The 21943-nt window shown below is 37.7% G+C and overlaps 2 protein-coding genes across 2 annotated transcripts; both read left to right on the top strand.

The window, feature by feature from the left end:
* The first annotated feature begins 5572 nt into the window (after positions 1-5572).
* Positions 5573-6817, top strand: LOC141436589 (uncharacterized). The gene has a single exon (XM_074099588.1). The coding sequence runs from the start codon at positions 5573-5575 to the stop codon at positions 6815-6817; it is 1245 nt and encodes a 414-aa protein (XP_073955689.1).
* A 202-nt stretch (positions 6818-7019) lies between these two features.
* On the top strand, positions 7020-7604 carry LOC141436588 (uncharacterized). The gene has a single exon (XM_074099587.1). The coding sequence runs from the start codon at positions 7020-7022 to the stop codon at positions 7602-7604; it is 585 nt and encodes a 194-aa protein (XP_073955688.1).
* The last annotated feature ends 14339 nt before the right edge of the window (positions 7605-21943 follow it).

Genomic DNA, 21943 nt, shown 5'->3' with positions numbered 1-21943 from the left:
GGTGAAGGAAAACATCGTGAGGAAACCTGCACAAACCTGCGAAGCAATTCAATGGTGCGTGTGAAGTTCTCAATCCGCACTGGGCCCGCGTGGGAACTATGGCCCAAGCCCTCTTGTTCTGAGAGGAGGCCTGTGCCCAGCAGTGGGACGTATATAGGCTGGAATGGTAGGTAGTTTTAGCTTGAGAGACTTTGTATTTTTTATTAATTTGGCTAATGTATCAGATCATTATAACTACTTGCGTAAATTGAACATAAATAATATAAATAAGAATTTCAAATCAATACGTTCATTTATTTATTGTAATATTAATTTGATATGGTATGGTTCATTTTATTTATGATAAACACCTATTTTTTTTCCGAACAGTTCCGAACAGAAATTTTTCAGCGAAAGTTTTGAAATCCAGTGGACCTCAAATAGCTGTATTTTACCAAACAAAACTGAACAGTAAAATGCCAAATGGCTTATCGTCTCTCCGTTTCACAAAGAAAAAGCCAAATACTTCATGAAAACATGCTTTAATAACACTACCCTTTAAAATAGCTACCTGAACTGATTTCAGCATTAGATCTCCCACGAAGTCAAATGTGGAGATTAAAAATAACACGTTGCATCTTTAAAGGTTTGTTTCCTATATCACCTTTAAATATTGCCTATATGTACTATGTATGATTTAACAGTGAAATAATTAAATATCAGAAAATGAGCAATACAGAAAATACTAAATAATAATTAAATTATAACAATTTATATACTTACGATTACCCTAAACTTAAAGTGAAAAAAAACTAAAACACATTATTTAAAGGAGTCATCTTAAGATAGGTTCCGAAGACTGTTGGGAAGCAATAAGAACTTCTAAAAACAAAATTTCTTTCAAACAAAAGCAAATCAATCCAGATACAAATGAAGAAACCAGTAGCAATCAAATTTCCATTGTATTCCCATTCGTCAACATGTAGGCCAAAAAGTCGATCAAACGTTCAAATACCAATCCAATAACCTCAAAAACGGCAGCCAAAGGTTGAAGTGCAAATAATAAAAGGCTAGAGAGAGCAAACCCTGTCGAAATGACGCTCACTGAGATAAGCCGAGCAAAAAGAGATCGCAAATTACGCGTCCCCCATATCATGTTATTACAACTGCTGGGTGCTCATCGTTGGTGCGTTCCCGCAGCGCCAGGTATCAGACTATTTTTCGATTGTTAAGACCCATCAATGAATAAAAAAAAAAACTAAATTGATTATACCTACTTGCTTGATTATTACATTGTCATCGGAACTCTACACTGCCCTCCTTATTGCAAACTCAGTACATGTTTTGTGTGTGTTCTTACAGTGAGTTTCTGGTTAGACAAAAAACGGGTTTATAATAAAAAAAAAAAACCAAAAATATTGTTTTACGTAAATTAAGGAATAAGTAAGGAATGTAATTCGCTCCCGTCGTCTGTATTTCCGGATAAATACAATCTAGGGCCTTCAAGGCTAGAGTGAATAGGCTGTTACTGGACCAGTGAGATACACCTTTGGCCTCATCTGCACTTAACATCAGGTGAGATAGCGCTTAATCACGGTCAGTTATAAAAAAAAAAATAGCCAGATGATTTGATCAATTTTATAAAAAAAGTGAAAAATTCAATTAGCAGGACAGTCATCATCATCATCATCCCAGCCTATATAGATCCTTATCTTGGAATAAGAGGGCTTGGGCCGTAGTTCCCACGCGGCCCCAGTGCGGATTGGGAACTTCACACGCCGGTCCGGAGGCAAAACTGAAAAAAAAGCACCTCTCCTACCCGTAAAATGAGATGTTCTTTTTTTAATTCAAAGGAACGAAATACCTACTACTATTATATTATATTTTAAACGGCTTTGATTCGTAAATGTCTACGCTAAAACACATAATGCGCGTTTATATTTAGCGCAAATACTTACCTTGGAAGCTAAGGCACGTAAATATTTAATTACAACCAACAAACTTGTCGGCTACCCCATCTTCCGTCAAGTCAAATGCAAAGTCGAGATGTGCGCAACTTACTTTACGGACAACGAATATACTGCTTCATGCTACTGGATATGGATTGGATACAGTAGCGTTGGAATTGTACGTTTCTAGGGTTACGCATTTATCCGTCCGACTGTCACCTAGGGCTCTATCTTTTAAACCGTGATAAGTATATTTTATATCAGTGGCGTGGCATGAACATTTTGTTAGGAAACACGGAGAGTGATAGAAAGGATTCGGAATCGGCAAAAGCCAATAGAAAAAACCTTTATGTTCATAAAATAAGAACTATAAAAAGAAATGGTTCGGCTCGTATCGGCGCGGCCGACGCCTGCCGAGGCGTTGACGTCTTTTTCACTTCTATCGGCTGAAAAAAAAAAAAAAATCTTGCTTTTTTATCAGTAAGAACGGATGCATCTTCCCATTTTTCCTCGTAGATAGTGTAGGTATGACAAGTGAAAAATTTAGGCAACCCGGTGGGAATCGTTGTTACCATTAGTAAATTTACTTAAAAATTTCGGAGAGTTGCAAGTATTTTTACAATATAATATCAAAACCAGGTATACAATGGTATTCTATAATGAGGGCCTCCACTTAATATACATGTACTCGTATATGTCCTACTTACTACTACCTACTTGTAAGTATGTCAAATTCAAGTCAGAATGTCAAGTCTCTATGGCTGCAGTTGTTTTGCTTGGACGATTATGAATCAGTCAGGACCTGTTATTTTATACAGGTTTAATGAAATAATAGATCGAAGCTGATTCATCATCATCCCAGCTCAAATACGTCCGACTGCTGGGCTCAGACCTCCTCTAAGAAGGAGAGGGCTTGAGCCGTAGTTTCCGCGCGGGCCCAGTGCCGATTAGGAATTTTGTATCACTTCGAAGGTTTTCCTGCACCGGAGGTAAAGCTCGTGGTAAATTTCAAATGTAATTTTAAGCCACGGTTTGAACCCACGATCCACTGCTTGAGAGGCCATAGGTCAAACCACTAGGTAAGACCACCAATGCTTGAAAATTATTATACATAATTTTTTTTTAAGTGGCAATGGGCATGCCATAGCACGGAGAACAGATGGCCGTTGGGGCTGAAAAGTTCTCGAGTGGAGACCGCAGATCGGCAAGCGCAGCGTAGGACGTCCACGATATGGACGGATGACCTGGTCAAAGCCGCGGGTTCACGATTGATGCAGGCCGCTGCCAACCGAAGCGACTGGAGGTCTATGGGGGAGGCCTATATCCAACAGTGGACATAGATAGGAATGGCTGAGATGATGATGATGATGAATATTTTATCCATGATAATATTGATATTAAAGCTTGATATTTCACTGTTGCAAATCCTTGTCGGTTTATCCTCGACAGACTTATGAATATTAATAGACCACCGCGTGTAACCTTGTGTGTTAGTGAATTATCTATTGATACTGCAATACCAAGTTTCGGTAAGTTAGGTAGGACAACAACATTAGGTATTCACTTGACTCTGCTTCGATCTAAAGCCTCATTCACATTTATTTGTCGTGTTGTGGTGTGATGCTCTCTGTCTCTCTCTCTCTTTCTATAGCTTTGATGCGACACAACACAAGCCGTCACAGCACACTGTATCAGCTAAATGTGAACACAACCATATGTACAGGGTGTCTCTGACCCCTGGCTTTAAATCCAGGGTTCGATTCTACTCGTTTATCTGAGCTACATTTGTTTTGCAACTTTCAACAATATGACCACTGTTAATTTTTTTTTTTCATACAAATTGAATATAATTTTCAATGTATGCGATATAATACTAAATTGACGGCACATTGATAAATATTTATCTTAGAGATGTCAAATAAATGTCAAAAATTGTTTCAAGGCCCCGTACCCTGACAGCGATAACACTACCGCCATGTCCGATACACTGATTTAACAATTAAACTCTGAAGATTAAAAATGATCTAAATTTAGGTTTTTTTAAAATGTATCAAAACAAAAGTAGCTTAGTTTTGTGAGTAGAATCGAACCTTGATTAAGCCCCATGGTTATAGACTCCTGTATAAAATGTATAAAACTGATACCGTTATGATGTGAATTTACCATCCTAAGTGCAATGTCAGACGCACACCTATAAATATTAACTTGCTGTTGCCCGTTACTCCGCCGTCCGCGTAGAATTTGTTTATAGCTATCCCGCGGAAACTATGCAATTTTCGAGGGTAAAAACTATCCTATATCCTTTCCCGGGACTCTATCTATTTGTATATTTCATCTAAATCGGTTCAGCGGATTAGACGTGCAGAGTTAACAAACAAACAGACCTACAAACTTTGGTATTTACAATATTATTGGGATACACATAGATATAGTTAGAATATTAGCAACTCTCGTGCACTAGTCCAGAAAGGGATTTTTTTGAAATTTCCACAGTATAGAGAATAAGTCTATTTCGATTCTCCCACTGCATTGAAACCGCAGGCTTAAGATAGTGCTTTACAGTAGCGTGGTACCATAATAACTCGAATTCCACCGAGATTCATTACCTATTTGAGCGTTTCAACTGCCTCAATTTCCATGGTCACACTTTTTCATTAATGGGTTATATAATTTGATGACATTTTCGATTATTGTTCAGATGACTTTTAGAAAGCCTGGAAATTGTAATAGAATCTTCTACCATGTCAAACAAAAATGTGCCTACGTAAATCAAATAAAATAAAAGGTATGGCAATGGTTGTGTACAGTCAAGGGCAAAGATATCGACCCGGCCTTAATGTTAAGTGCATAAAGTCGTGTATACATATTTTTGTAACTTTGGCCGTGTCGATATTTTGCCCTTGACTATACACAAATGCCAGGTCTTGCAACCGAAGACATACCTACTTAATTAAAACTCCTCTCATTCTCCTAGTTGCGTAGCGAAAAGTTCACTCTACGCCACTGTTAGTTTATTGCAATAATAATAATAATGTGAGATTTTTGTTCAATGATATGAACATTTTTTTTTCATTGAATTAGCGTATTAGTTACTACTAATAACATAATATTAATTATAATGTGTGATTATTAACCCACCGTTTCACTAGCGTGCGTGGTTTGAGCCTTCGTAGATCCACGTCGATTTGTCTAAGCCGTCTCCCTTGAGGCACCCGTAATGAATATTAACATCCTGCCTAGAACGGTACGTTGACTGTTACAGTCTGTTATTTCAAGCTAATTTTGATGTATTTTCTATAGTCTAGCAAGTTGGTTGTGCTTCGTGAGAATTACCGTTAAAATACCCGACTTGCAGGTCGGACTTAGCATTATTTTCTATTACTAATGCTAATAATAAAACTGTCACAGGTCGGTGTCTGTATACTGAAAATAGTTGAGAAAACCTATGACTATAGGGTATTATTTACGCTATAGAACCCAAAACGCAATGATTTCAGTTTCCTTTTATTTACAATCTTTTTGAATTTGGTTAAAAATAATAACACCAATACTGACTTCATAAACACATTAACTTAAGTGACTTCGACAATGACCTTGAGACTATAAATTGGGACCAAATATTTTTACTTAATGACGTGAATGACATGGTTAGACAATTTAACATACTTATACTCCAACTGTTCGACAAACACGCCCCGTTAAAAACAATCGTGGTGAAGGAGGCATTCAAACCATGGCTAACGAGCAATGTGAAGCTTATGATGCGTCTCAGGGACAAAGCCCACGCCAAATACAAGCGTTCCAAGGCCGTTGCTCATAAGCAATACTACCTGGACCTGAAACACCTAGTGATCGCAGCCATCCATTGCGAGAAACGTGCCTACTTCGAACACCACATTAATGACGTTACCGACTCGAAGACTCTCTGGAAAAACTTAAAGCGCACTGTCCTTCCAGACTCGCAGACGCAGACTGACCTCCCGACACACTTTAACGACCCCGACTTAATAAACCGCCATTTCTTAAATATACCCGGTAAACCAGCCGCATCCATATCTGATCTGACACGGTTTGAATTTGACAGACACAGTGACAAAACATTTACTCTTTCACCAACAACTACTGGAACTGTGACAAAAATTATGACCGCTATTAAAACGACCGCAAAGGGACATGATTTGATTGCCATTGACATGCTACTTATGACTCTTCCGGTGACCGCTAAGATACTGACATTCATTATTAATAGGAGTATTGAAACTATGACTTTCCCAACTGATTGGAAAATCGCTCAAGTGACCCCGTTACCCAAAAAACCTAACCCTGCTAACCTGTCCGATCTCCGTCCTATTAGTATTCTTCCCTGTGCATCGAAGATAATAGAAAGGGTGGTTTGCGACCAGCTGTCGGAATACTTGGAGAAATACAGCATCCTACCTGAACTACAATCTGGTTTTCGCAAGGGTCGTTCGACAGTTACTGCGTTACTTGATGTAGTCGATAATATTTTGCAGGCTCAGGATGCTGGTAAAAGTACGATTTTAGTGCTTTTAGATTTCTCCAGGGCTTTTGATTGCATTAGCATTCCCTTGCTGTTATCTAAGATGTCGTATTACGGGTTTGACGTCACGACAATAAAGTGGTTTAGCAGTTACTTGACTGACCGTGCGCAGACTGTGGAATTGCGGGGGCCGGGTGGTCGTGCTCTGCGGTCTTCTCTGTGCCCTGTGACACGAGGAGTGCCGCAGGGTTCGATACTGGGTCCTCTGCTCTTTATATTGTACAGTTCTGATATTGTATACAGTATAAAGAGCAGTGGATACCATCTTTACGCGGATGATCTGCAATTGTACGTCTCCTGCACGCCATCGGAACATCCATCGCCGTGAACGCCATAAACGCAGATCTCGATCGTGTTTCGGCGTGGTCGGAGAGGAACTGTTTAGTTCTCAATCCTGTCAAGTCGAAGTACATTGTTTTTGGCTCGAGACATCAAATTCGTAATACTACTGATGCTCTGACGGTCGGGGATGTTGCCGTCATGGGTAAACAATAGAACGGGTGGTAGAAGCTAACAACCTTGGCCTCCTTATGGATGGCAAGCTGAGCTTTGAAAACCACATTGTAAAAGTTGTGAGTAACTGCTTCTACCGCCTCAAAGTTCTGTACAATATACGCGATTACCTTAGTGTCAATTTGCGTGTTGACCTTTGTGAATCGCTTATATTGTCCAGATTAAACTATTGTGATGTTGTTTATGACGGCTGCATTGTTGGCCGTTCTAAGAGACTTTTACAGCGAGTGCAGAACGCATGCGCTCGTTTTTGTTTCCGTGTCCCTTCCCGCTCCCACATCACTCCGTATTTGAACGCCGCTAACCTGCTGAACATGCCTGCACGCAGGCGCATGCACCTCGCCACTCTGCTGTTCGGTGTGAGACGCTATAGGACCCCATTATACCTCCACAACAAAATAGTTTGGTCGAGGAGTGAGCGCAGGAGTGCAATGGCTCTTGTGCCTAAACACCGGACCGCGGCATTCCGCGGAAGTTTTAAGTTCGCGGCGTCCAAGTGCTGGAATGATATTCCTCCTCCTATCCAAGGGGCGTCTAGTGGGTACACCTTCAAGCGCAAGCTGAAGGAATACTTATTGACGCTCCAAAAATCCCTTCACTAAACCAGCACTTTGAGTACGCCAGCCTGATGTTTTTGAACAACTTATTTGTCCCTTGTTTTTGTTACTTATATGTTTATTGTAGTTTTTTTTTTATTTCTTGTTTACTTACAATAAAATATATTTATATATCTTAATTTTATATATGTGAGTATATTTGTGTATCATTCCGCGAGTCACAGACGGTTCTGACAGAATATCAGCGCTGCAGGCGTTTAACGCCTCAGCATTATGCTGAGTCAGCGGCCGTTTCACTTTTGCGAAGACACACAAAATCATATATTTTAATTTTTGTATTTCTTTTTTTTTTGTTTTATTTGTGTTTGCTGTTGTTGTTTTTTAGTTTGGTTGTATTTGTGTGTCTTTGTGAACGTGAATAAATGTCTTCTATTTCTATTTCTATTTCTATAAAGGGCGGGTTGTCGAAACCAGTTTCATGATAACACTATTTTAAACTAGTTAAAAATGAGTTTGATAGAGCATTCGAAAATGACCTGCGGCCGTATTGTCTAACCGCTGACGTTAGTGAGCGCATTCACCATCTCTTTCTACCCTCATCTTACACCATGTGACCATACTGTACTACCGTAAGGTCGCGGTAATTTGGTCCATTGGAGGGTAACTTTGGTCCCCATGAAAACCACATAAAGAAGGGTCAAATAAAAACATAAAAATATGATCGATCAATTAACACCAACCACATGGCAAAGAGCTATATTCTCAAAGCAATAATAAAACCAGGACCAAGTCAAGGAGCGGTCACACCGCCGCTTAAAACGGTGACGGTACGAAATCGCAGTGACGCATCCTATGCGCACCGTTTTTATTGCATGATATCCACACCGCTGCTTAAAATACGCAAACGGTACGGAATCTGTGACGTGCCGTAAACGTCACGACTTTTGTTCTGTGCCCTTAGAGTAAGTTTTCGGTACAAAATACGTCTCGATCGCGTTCGCGTTGAAATCTCAATTTGTATGGAAACACGAACATCGCAAACGTTCCGCGAGAGACGCTGTTCGTGTTTGCATACAAATTGAGATTTTAACGCGAACGCGATCGAGACGTATTCTGTAACCGAAAACTTACACTAAGGGTACTGGAAAGTCCTGCAGGGCTACTACGAAACTCGAAACTCTAAGTTCGTGTCGTGCGGTCCCTCTGACATTTACAGTATTTAATACGAAAGCGAGAGGGATGGCACGATACGAACTTCGAGTTTCGAGTTTCGTAGTAGCTATGCTGGCATTTACGGCACGTTACTGCGATTCCGTATTTTAAGCAGCGGTGTGGAGGGCATGCGATGAAAACGTCGCGCATACGATGCATCACTAGGTACCTACTGTCGCCGTTTTTAAGCAGCGGTCAGGCCGCTCCTTTAATCCCAAGAGACAAAGTTACCCTTCAGGGCCAAAGTACCCCGACCTTATGGTAGACGTAATTTTACCACTTCTCAATTGATTTTTCAAGCTATGCGATATATAAGCTTTGTGATGTTGTCACTACATTTTCAGATACAATTACAGTTACTTAATTGTGTATAATTATACGTCAACAATGTATTTTCTTATATAAGACAACTATGTACACGTTTTCGTCTGGGCGCCCGTACCAAGACTGTCGCCTGCACACCCGCTGTTTGCATTTCACTCGGCAAAGATTTATGATGAATCGGATCGCTAAGTCATTTTAAAAGACGTGCTCAGTAAATTTTAACGGCTAAGGAACGCTTGGTTTTGATTCATGTCCTTCTTGCATCAGCTAGTGTGATTAGCTTAATTTACCAAGTCGGTGTCTCGACTTGTATCAAACCTTGGCGCGCTAACGCTTCCCGTAAAAAAAATGCCATCATTCTATGGCATTAATCGGAAACCGCGTACCTACATACACGTCAGTTAACTGTGTTATTGAAGGCAATGTTACTACTCTCAAAGGGATTAAGTAGTAGGTATCGTGTTTCGCTAATCTGTACTACTATATATATTTATATACTGTATATACTTTCATATCTATCAGGATCACACTACTGAAAAATAAACTGCAGAAAACTACTGTTTAATCGTGAATACAGTAAATTTACCTCGACTGTTATTTTAACAGATTCTAGCGGTCCGCCTCCTTCGATCTCTGGCCAACAGTCAGGGCCTGCATTAAAAGAAAATTAACGGAATTTGATGCACAGATTATGCAAATCAACGCATATCCAGACAGGTTCTTTGTTATCACGTACACTAAATGAGTTTTAATAGCGCGCCTGACGAGATATTTGCATAAAAGGAGGTCTTGCGCCGTGTTTTGCTTGTTTACTTGAGCGTAATTGTTTTCAACTTGGATGCATCGGTTCAGTTGAGTGAAGTTAGGAGGAGTTTGTGAGAACTACAGATACTGGTGTAATGATGATCATAAAAATGTTTACATTTATGTGGATGATTTGATATTAATACAATAGGAGACAATTTATGAATTTGAATTTGCAAAATAACTATTTTTATGGTAGTAACATTAATAAAGGTCCTAACATAAATTCAAATTGAAATCAGTTGTTCAGTAAATAGGCTGCAATGGGCACTTTTACACGTAATTTTTTAAACTACCAGCGCTTTCGGAAAGACCATCATTGCCAAGAAGAATGCACCGCAAGAAACTTGGCAGAAAGTCATTTTTTCAAAACAAAATAATTACAAATAAAATACTAAAAACCGGCCAAGAGCGTGTCGGACACGCCCAAAATAGGGTTCCGTAGTCATTACGAAAAAAATAAGAAATATTTTTCTAAGGATTTCGTATTTTATACGGAATCTTCCAAGTTTAGGTATATTTTATACCTTAGGCTGCTATTTACTCACTACTAATAATTCTCAAGAAAACTTAGCCTTTATAGTTTTCCGTGAAAGTTTGATATACTGACTACCATCTTGAATTGTTTCAAATTTTTCCACCCACCGGTTTAGATTTTAGAAGGGGGGACGCTCGATTTTAATGAAAATTTGCACTTTAAAGTTGAATATTTCGCAAAGACATCACTGAATCGAAAAATAGTCTTAGTAAACCCCTAATGGTTTTAAAAAACCTATCCAAATATACCCCGCACCATAGTGTTGGATATGAAAAAAATCACCCCCACTTTACGTCTATGGGAGGTACCCTAAAAAAAAATTGTTTTTGGATTTTTAATTGTACCATTTTGTCGGCATAGTTTACCTATATATCCGTGCAAAATTACAGCTTTCTAGCATTGATAGTCCCTGAGCAAAGCCGCGGACGGACAGACAGACAGACAGATTTGGCGAAACTATGAGGGTTCCATTTTTGCCATTTTGGCTCCGGAACCCTAAGAACTACAGTATAAAATTAAAGAAAAAATTTGAAAACAAGAATAATAATTAAAAATACCAGGATGTATGGGGTCCCTTAGTTACAAAACTAAACACTAACTATATCTACGTTCAGTGGAAGTATAGACTGCTTCCACCGTCTTAAATAAATAAATAAAAAATATTGTGAAATGTACATTTCAGGTCGAGTAACCATTAAGCTTTTGGATTCCGAAGGCAAGCTCACGCCTGCCGCCCCCAAAGTTAGCTCACACGCACTCATGTCATGCTCTGTAAGCAGAGCGGTACCGAGGGCATGGTATTGCTTCCGTGCCCCTAAGCCCTACCCTTGAGAACTTCGACGTCGCGGGCTTGTGACTAGAAATTAAACTAAAAATATACAAGTAATAAGTTATATAAAAGTGCCAATCCGAATTGCTAAGTAATATTTTTAATTTACTCTAATTTCTTTGTATTTTTTTTCGTGCTATTTTATATTAAAGAACTGATATATAATCACTTAAGCAATTATTACATTACAGTTTGTTTTTTTTTTGTGTTATATACAGGAGATCTGAAGTGTTGGCGCTTCTCATTACCATTTCAATTTTTCCTACACAGGAAAAGTGATTTGCGAAGTCGGATTATTATTCACTTTTGAGAATTTTAGATGAAATAAACTGATTTAGGCACAAGGGGAATGACAAATGTAAAACCAATTTTAGAAACATCACGCCCAAAGTTTAAAAAACCATTCTGAGCCCCTCAAACAAAATTACTGTATCGTAAAACAATGATTTAGAATCTCGAAGTTTGCCTTATTATTTCCATTCGAGGGAGTGAATCGACATGCAACCGTTACATAGATACCCAGGTATCTATAACTTGATTTGATAATAATAAGTTACAAACGGAAATGTGGAAATCAGGGGGCGGCTGCTTGGGGCGTGAAAATGTTTATACACTTTCATAATTTTGAGGGGATGATATCAGATACGCCGAGGGGCCGCGAAGGGCTTTCAACAAAATACTTAATACGGAAAATACGAGGTTGAAAACCTGGTTATTTCTAGCCCTATTATTGCGGCTGATGTTGTATTTGGGAGGCTTTGCAGCGAGAAACGCATTACCATAAAGAATAGTGAATCGATTTACTGCGGGGTATTTGTTTATTTTCATACAATCTCCTTTGATGGGGAAAACGAAGTTGATGTAACAAGTGAATAAACTCGTAAGTAGGTACGTACTCGTAACTGCGTTTGTATAGGTGTAGTTTATTTTCTAACTCGAGGAGCTTCGTAAACTTATTAGGATATATAAGACAGTATTAAATATTACTATTACTTTCACCATAAGTCACCCATTTGTTGGACAGACTAAGTTATTAAAAAACGCCAGCAAAAATAAAAAATAAAAACGCCCGAAAAAAACGCTGCTTGAAAAGACAATTAAAAAGTAAAAAATAATTATGCGCTACCTAGCTGTTGCCCGCGACTTCATCTGCGAAGAATTCGTTTATCTCTATCCCGCGGGGACTATGCTGATTTCCCGCAAAATTAGCCTAAGTTAATTTAGTATAAAGTATCTAGTAATATTTTTTTATCTAAGCGTTGTCGGTGTCGGGGGACCGCTAAGGTTAACATAAAACTAAATATGTGTATTATTTAAAGTATTAACCTTAGCGGTCCCCGACACCGACAACGCTTAGATAAAAAAATATTACTAGATACTTTATACTAAATTAACTTAGGCTAATTTTGCGGGAAATCAGCATAGTCCCCGCGGGATAGAGATAAACGAATTCTTCGCAGATGAAGTCGCGGGCAACAGCTAGGTAGCGCATAATTATTTTTTACTTTTTAATTGTCTTTTCAAGCAGCGTTTTTTTCGGGCGTTTTTATTTTTATTTTTGCTGGCGTTTTTTAAGTCGGGGGTTTTTTAAATTTTAAATTTAAGTTTTTATTTCATGTTTTTTAAACTTTGATATAAGTATATCTTTTTAAACTGTACTAGTGTGTTGGTTATCCTGGCTGCAGCATCAGCTCATCTTGTTGCCACCATTGCATTGTATGTAGAATCAAATACTGATCAAAAGGAATCAAATACGACATATCTGCTATTATTTTTTCAAGAGTATACTGGTGTGCTGGATATCCTGGCTGTAACATCAGCTCGTCGTGTTGCCACCACTGCATTGTATGTAGAATCAATTACTGATCAAAACGATTCCAAACACGACATATGTGCTATTATTTTTTATAGAGTATACTAGTGTGCTGGATATCCTGGCTGCAGCATCAGCTCATCGTGTTGCCACCATTGCATTGTATGTAGAATAAAATACTGATCAAAACGAATCCAAACACGACATATCTGCTATTATTTTTTTCAAGAGTATACTGGTGTGCTGAATATCCTGGCTGCAGCATCAGCTCGTCTTGTTGCCACCATTGCATTGTATGTAGAATCAAATACTGATCAAAAGGAATCAAATACGACATATCTGCTATTATTTTTTCAAGAGTATACTGGTGTGCTGGATATCCTGGCTGTAACATCAGCTCGTCGTGTTGCCACCACTGTATTGTATGTAGAATCAATTACTGATCAAAACGAATCCAAACACGACATATCTGCTATTATTTTTTTCAAGAGTATACTGGTGTGCTGGATATCCTGGCTGCAGCATCAGCTCATCGTGTTGCCACCATTGCATTGTATGTAGAATAAAATACTGATCAAAACGAATCCAAACACGACATATCTGCTATTATTTTTTTCAAGAGTATACTGGTGTGCTGAATATCCTGGCTGCAGCATCAGCTCGTCGTGTTGCCACCACTACATTGTATGTAGAAACAATAACTGATCAAAACGAATCCAAACACGACATATCTGCTATTATTTTTTCAAGAGTATACTGGTGTGCTGGATATCCTGGCTGTAGCATCAGCGCGTCGTGTTGCCATCACTGCATTGTATGTAGAATCAATTACTGATCAAAACGAATCCAAACACGACATATATGCTATTATTTTTTATAGATTGTACTATTGTGCTGGATATCCTGGCTGCAGCATCAGCTCATTCTGTTGCCACCATTGCATTGTTTGTAGAATCAAATACTGATCAAAACGAACCCAAACACGATATATCTGCTATAGTTTTATTAAGAGTGTACCTACTAGTGTTCTGGATATCCTGGCTGCAGCATCAGGCCGAGATTCCATAATCTTGCGTAGCTATATAGCATACATGGGTTTCAAATTTTAGGTCCCAAATATGTTTGAAAGTAAAGTAAATATCCATTATGCATCTAAGATTCCTACCGCAGCGAACAAAAGATCTGATGATCTTGAAACGGCTGAACCGATTTTGATAAATCATGTCTAAGATCCATCGCTAGAAAACCATCTTTCAAATAAAAAAAACCGCATTCAAATCGGTCCACCCGTTTAAGAGCTACGGTGCCACAGACAGACACACAGACACACAGACACACAGACACACATAGCGGTCAAACTTATAACACCCCTCTTTTTCGTCGGGGGTTAAAAACTGCACTCAATGGCCCACTCCACAAATGTTTGAAAAGGGCTGCAGTATGGGAGGAATGGCGACGGATTGTGGCGCTTGCTACCACCCCCGATGTGACGACCAAGACCATTCTGCCAAGAGTATGACGACGAAGAAGAGAAAATTATACTTACTTACTAGCTGGGTGCAGTGACCCAAAGTGGGTCTTGGCCTCCGACATCAGACTACACCACGTTTTGTGACCTTGAGCCAGCTTTTGCCAGCTTTTGACCCCAAAATCCAAAATACTTCGCTGGATCTTATCCTTTCAGCGGTACCTGGACAAACCAACCGGTCTAGAACGGTAGGTCAGATGAACTTGAAATTGGATACAGAAATATAAAAAAATTAAATAGTTTTCAAAAATAACTGTTACAAAACAAAAACATTGGGTATCCCATTGAATTTTTTTATTAATGTAATGCGTGTTGTTGTATATCTACCCATGGACATTAAACGTCTGATATTAAATGACTAATATTTTATTTTTTATTTTAAAAGGTTTTTTTAAATAGCTTATTCGTAAGAAGATGTAACTATCAGTGGTTCACAATTTACAAGTCGTTGCTTTAATAAATTTGACTATAACTAAGCATGGCTAAACGGCGTTGAAATGAAACATGCCCTTTTAACAGCTATTTCAAATGCCACCGCTCGCTTAAGTATCGTTTATTGGTGATAATGCTTCCAGCTTGTGCAACGCCAGACCGATAGAGAGGTAAATGCTTGCAGAAACACGTTAGCGCAAATATAAGAAAGGGCATGCATTGAACAATTTGAATTGTCACATTCAACCTTAAGAAGTGTAATGAAGAGTTCAAGCGTAGAATGCGAATAGAGATCGTATTCAGGCTCAGATTTATTGTAAAGTGAATGATGATTAATTTTACAATGTATGAAGATCTCGTTATAAAAATCGAATCAATCAATACTATTCCTAAGTATTTCTGCTTAAACGCTTTAAGACAAATCTGTCATAAATGCGTTGGAGATTCAATTAAATTTACTATTAGCAGACACCTCAACTAATTCTCTGAACCACGTAATTAGAAAGAGGTGAAGCAAGAAATAGCTAATAACATGCTCATTTGCATGTTGAACAAGTCATGCAAAGGGCATCTTCAAAGTGCTTATTATCTTTCAACAAAATCTTCTTTTATTCAAGCCGCACGTTAATCTCTGAGAAAACACTCCTGTAAATTAAAAATAAAGTAGAAAAATACGTTGTTAAAATGTTCCAGAAATATTTTATTCATAGCTTATCACTTGGACTTGGGATCCTAGAAAGTAAACAAACTATAGGTACCAAGGGATTTATCATCATCAGCCGGAAGACGTCCACTGCTGGACAAAGGCCTCCCCCTTAGAACGCCACAATGAACGACAATTCGCCACTTGCATCCACCGGTACTAAACTATAGGTAACTATAGGTACCAAGGGATTTACGATTACCGAACTGTTTCTAATTAAAAAAAAATCTTAAAGCGAGTCCTGTTCTTAACCATGAATTTATTTGGGTATTTTTTGCTAAAATTATTCAGGTTTATTGAATATTGGCGAGAGGGCAATCTATCACAGGGATACACGAGACCCAGGACCTTGTGTAAGCCCGACCCGGGATAAATGGGTCGCCAAAATCCTTTGAAAGTCGGACTTTTAAAAATTGGATTTACTCGTTCACATGTTTGCGGTTTGGGTTGATTGTTATTTACTCGTATTTATGCTATGAAATATAGGGATAGTGACAGTATTAAGTCACAAACATGATTTTGCTATGGAAACCATTTTGAGCATGATTTTAGACAAAAACATGCAGTTTTAGTCAAAGTGCACTGTTGCTTCTGCTTGTATTTGAAACAAAAAATACATGCGTCAAATATTTTTAAGTTTTAGGTAACTGAAGAAGAAAGTAATGACAAGGCTCTCATAAAAGACCGTAACATCCGCTAAACTAATAACATAATGAAATGAACGTAGGCAATCTAACCGTGTTTGAGCTCGTTAGAATACCTATTCTTAGGGTGTATTTGAACCAAAAATGGTATTAAGGATCTGATGAGAGAACAGTAAGGCAAGCACTGGAATGCCAAGATAGAACAACGTAACATAGGTGTGTTTAGAGGCTTATTAGAGTCATGGGGTATAATTGAACCATAAATGGTATTCAAGGTATGAAAGATGTTTGGCGCCTGACTTACTATCAAAGCGTTAGTTTTTTAAAGTAAAGAAGCACAATCTCTGCTTTAATCTGCTGCTACAGGCTAGGAAAATAATTATTTGATATTTGAGCCAGATAATCGGTTCGCGCTTTCAGTTCGTTTAACATTTCCTTTCCTCTTATGTTCCGTAGTTTCATCTGTACTACGTATATGAGATCCGCGGGCTTTTCTGGACTCTCATTCGCGTTGGATATCCTCGAATCTTTTATTACTATTGTAAAACATAGTAGCAGCGGAGCAGGGATTCTCGAGATGGTTGTAAAGGTAAAAATGTTATTCGGACAACTATTTGAGTATTCTCTTTATTAGAAACTGTTTTGAAAAGGAAAATGTCATGTCCAGTTTGGTTTAATGATATGGTTTACTCGGTCCCATCATGATTTGAAATTATTTTGCAAATGTTTGGCCATTTATTGAAGGTAAAATTTTAAATAGTGACGTAAATAACATAGTCTTTCATCTAGTATCTAAAATGTTTTATTTCTTTGTTTGTTGTCCTAGCCTGAGTACCTACGGTTTTACAAAAGGTAGATTGGGTTCGAAGGCACGAAAGTAATATTTTGGGGTTTTGTTCCTCTGTAGTGTGTAAACAATTTATGAGTATATATACCATTGATTAGTCTTAATAAATAAGTCTGTAATCGATCGTTCGCCTGTTACTCGTGTTAATGCATGATATTTGTGACACGTCACGTCATGGTCCTGTAATGAACGTTTTTTTTATGTACACTGTTATTTCAACGTGACTGTGTCACGCGTGTTACTCATTCCAACTAATATTATAAATGCGAAAGTGTGTGTGTTTGTATGTTTGTCCGTCTTTCACATCGAAACGGAGCGACGAATCGACGTGATTTTTGGCATAGAGATAGTTTATGAGCCAGAAAATAACATAGGCATCTTTTTATCCCGGAAAAATGCATAGTTTCCGAGGGAACAGCGCGCGATAACCAAATTCCACGCGGGTGAAGCCGCGGGCAAAAGCTAGTATCACCATATGATATTGTCGCGGTGCTATTTCGCCACTTGCGAACACTCCCGAATGAGCCCGATTAGAGCCGAGTTACAGTCACAGCACTCCACGGCGTCGTGATTTGAGTAACAGAGACTGCGCTAGGCGCTAGGAACAGTAGGAACGTATGTGATTTTGTAACGTTGTTATTTTGTGAAAAGTCACAGTGACACATTTTGACGGCGAGTCACGGTGAATTTGTCACCGTGACGTTATTTATCCCCCATGTCTATTTGACACTCGTACTCGTAAATTAGTCAAAGCCTAGAACCACAAAGTTTGACAAGAAGTAAGTAAAAATTTAAAATCGTTAATTTGGAGCTATATCACGTTAAAACAAATTTACAGTTAGAAGTTAAACCACATGTTTATTATGTATGTAGGGAGTTCGATTGTGGATAGAACCATTGGCGCGCAAATCCGACTAGAACTTGGTCTGTTTAGGGTTCCGGAGCAAAAAGGGCAAACACGGAACCCTTAGTTTCGCCATGTCCGTCTGTCCGTCTGTCTGTCCGTCCGCGGCTTTGCTCAGGGACTATCAATGCTAGAAAGCTGTAATTTTGCACAGATATATATGTAAACTATGCCGACAAAATGGTACAAAAAAAAAAAACAAAAAAAAATTTTTAGGGTACCTCCCATAGACGTAAAGTGGGGTTGATTGATTTTTCTCATCCAACCCTGTAGTGTGGAGTATCGTTGAATAGCTCTTTAGAAACCATTAGGTATTTGAAAAGACGATTTTTGGATTCAGTGATTTTTTTGCGAAATATTCAACTTTAAAGTGCAAATTTTCATTAAAATCGAGCGTCCCCCCCTCTAAAATCTAAACCGGTGGGTGGAAAAATTTGAAAAAAATCAGGATAATAGTTAAGTATATCAAACTTTCAAGGAAAAGTTATAACGGCTAAGTTTGCTTGAGAATTATTAGTAGTTTTACTCTTAAATAGCACCCTAAGGTATTTGTGACTTATCTAATGAAATGTTCTCATTTCATGACTTATTATTGTATTAGTACTTTAAGAGTAAATTGCAGCCTAAGGTACATTTAAAATATACCTAAACTTGGAAGATTCCGTACACCATACGAAATCTTTAGAAAAATGTTACTTGATTTTTCGTAATGGCTACGGAACCCTATCTTGGGCGTGTTCGACAAGCTCTTGGCCGGTTTTTTATACTGTTTTATGTGATATTTTAAAGGTCTTAAAGCGAGTTAACTGAAACTAAAAACGTTTTTAAAATCATCCTTCATCCATCTACATAACTTTGGCTTTACCCTGAATGGTCTGACAAGATACTATATCTATGTAGTTTCTTTGGCGTTTAAAATCATAAATTTTCTTTAACTTTCCTACTTAACATTCAGTACCTTTAAATCTTTCATCTTTATATCTCTAAAAATATATTTTCAAAACTGTTCAAATTAGTTCCGAGTTGGTTCTTTACGGACAAAAAGTATAAATCCCGACCAACTTTTCATTGTTAGCTCAAAGAAAACTTTTCCAATACTTTATCAATTTTTTATCTTACATCAGATTTATCTGCTTCAACAAATGTTATAACGATTCTTAAAACTCTCTGCAAACATTATTTTAATTTTAATTAAGTTTCCGAATCCCTGTCAAGTTTGAAAGAAAAATATTTTTTGAAACAACAGAAGCGAGTGAGAATTTCATTAACACGCCCAGAGCGTCAACAAAAAACAGCAAAATATCATTGGCGTAAAGAAAGTGCATTACCATTAGATCCCTTAGGGAGGAGGCAAACGTAGGGGTATGGAGAGACGGAACTGGCAATCAAAAATAACAAGCGTCAAGAAGAAAATTTAAACTCAGAGTTGTCTCCTTGATGCTAATACATTTTAAGCTAATTATATTAAAAAAAACAACCGAGTGCAAATAAGACTTGTGCGCTGAGGGTGCTGATAAAGTTCAAAAGACAGTTATATTAAATTTCTACGTAGATTGTAGTTTTTTTATGAAAAATAGTTTTTTTTTCAATGGTTTTAATAATCTCAAACGGCAAATTCTGTTTTTACAGTTGCAAGAGCCCATAGCCCTGTCTGTTTGCTATAATATTTATGTGATACCTTCGTGTTTCTGAGAAAAAAGCTGATATACAGACAGAAGTGATACTAAAGGTGCAACATTTTTATTTTTGAGAGACAGCACCTAAATATGCAAATTATTAAGAAAAAATAATCCCAAAATTACGACGACTGCAAAATGCTATTCAAACCTAAGCATCCCAGATGCCAAGTAATGTTTCCTTATTTGCTTCAAATAATCGTAGAACACAACAAAGTAGAATTCACCGAGCGGAAAACTAGTTTCTTTCCCAGAAACCTAATATTACCATCGTATACATACTGGCTTCACAGAGAGCATTTGTCCAGTATTTTTAACCCACCGTTCCTAATGCAAATTTGAAAGAAACAAAGAAAACCATTACTTTTTCCACTAGTTTTACTCGCGACTTCATCTGCAAAGAATTTGTAGTTAGTAACAACAAAGAGTGAATCTTTCACTTGTATACCTCATCTGTGTAGAGCCATTATAACTCATTTTTAAGACCGGTGTAGACCTACTGTAGAGCCATAAGCTGGATAAAATGGGCCTTTTTGGCGCTACAAGAGATCTATAGCCGCTTATAGATCCACTATAACTTTATTTGTAGAGCCGTTGCCGTTGTGAAAATCTTTTATCCGGCTATTATGCAGCTTCTTATAGCGCTTGTGTGCTATTTGGGTATTTAAACGTCTTTATTTGTCATATCTATATATTGTTTAAGAGCAAGTTACCGCGTAAATATCGGGGAAACTTTGCCATTTTTTAGGATAAAATCCTATGTTTGTCATCGGGCTATGATCTATCTGTATGAATTATAAACAGAACAGACGGCATAACATTCATCTGGAAAGAGATTTATCTTGTGATAAACAAGGGAGTTTTAGATAAATTCGAAATCCGTGAAGCTATGATGGAGCCACAAATAAATAAAGCAAAGTTTCACATTTGCAATATTTAAAGGATGTAAATTAATATCTAGCTGAGGCACTCAGTGAAGCGACAAATTGAGTACGTGCAAAAATAAAGCCCGTCTGCCTCAAGGCAGCTTATGCAAAGGCCGTAGCGCTTGGTAGTTGCCAATTACGCCAGTTGCATGGTAATCTATAACAATAGCGATGCATGTACGTTGATTTATGAAAACACCTACTATATGTAATAGTTTGCGTAATACTAATACAATTATGCACGTAGACTTAATTTGTGAATTGAATTATGTTCTTCGTTGAATGGTGTTGTACAATCGAATCGATTCATGACCCATTGTGGACATAATGTTGCCTGAAGAAGAATAACAATGTGACCTTTACTGTAAGAACATTACATTACTTTACTGTAAGACAAGGGTCGAAAAATTACATTTTTGAAAGATTCACTGTTAATAACATTAAGTTACACTTGTTACGGATTTTTTATATCCCTATACAAATGCAAAGCGTATTATTATGTATAAGGATATAAAAATATGTTAGGTACAGGTTAACAGAATAAAAATACTCTTCTGTGGTCAAAGACGTCATGACGCATCTATAGACACATCGAAATGTCAAAAAAGAGAAGAGAAAACTGAGAGAGATAAAGTTACTCGCAGTCCCAATCCCGTAGATATATGTGTATCATAAAAAAATTATTCCCGTGGTTTATCAGGGTACCTAATCGCTATTATAATTATAACAAACGCAATTATAATTGGTGCCCTTTAATGTAAAAATGAAGATACAGAACACAACACAGACTGACCCTAACTACCTTATTCATCCAGCATTACAGCCTGTTAACCCTTCTGCGATAACTTGAAAGAACTTTTTCTTTAACGCACCATTTGCCTTGAAAGAAAATATGAAAAGGGTTCGCACGAATTGCGATGTCACTTGTCAACTGGCTCGACGAATTCAGTGTAAATGGTTTTTTTTAAGTCGTCACAATACTTTTCTGTCCCTTTGTGTTGGCAGTCAGGCAATTTCTTGTTATTATATCAGTATGTTGCTCGAACAACTAACAGTTAGATTGAACTGCTTCACATTTCGGGGCAATACTCATAATTGCTTAGGTTTTTAAATGTTGCGGAAAGGCTATGAAGCAAAAACTGTAAAGGTTTACATTTAGTTGTAAAGTCTTTTCTTTACAATTTGTAACAATTTCAGACCAAAA

Source organism: Choristoneura fumiferana, chromosome 16 (genome assembly GCF_025370935.1).
Source record: "Choristoneura fumiferana chromosome 16, NRCan_CFum_1, whole genome shotgun sequence".
NCBI lineage: Eukaryota > Metazoa > Arthropoda > Insecta > Lepidoptera > Tortricidae > Choristoneura > Choristoneura fumiferana.
Note: the sequence above shows the minus strand (reverse complement) of the source record. Positions and strands in the feature narration are given on the sequence as shown.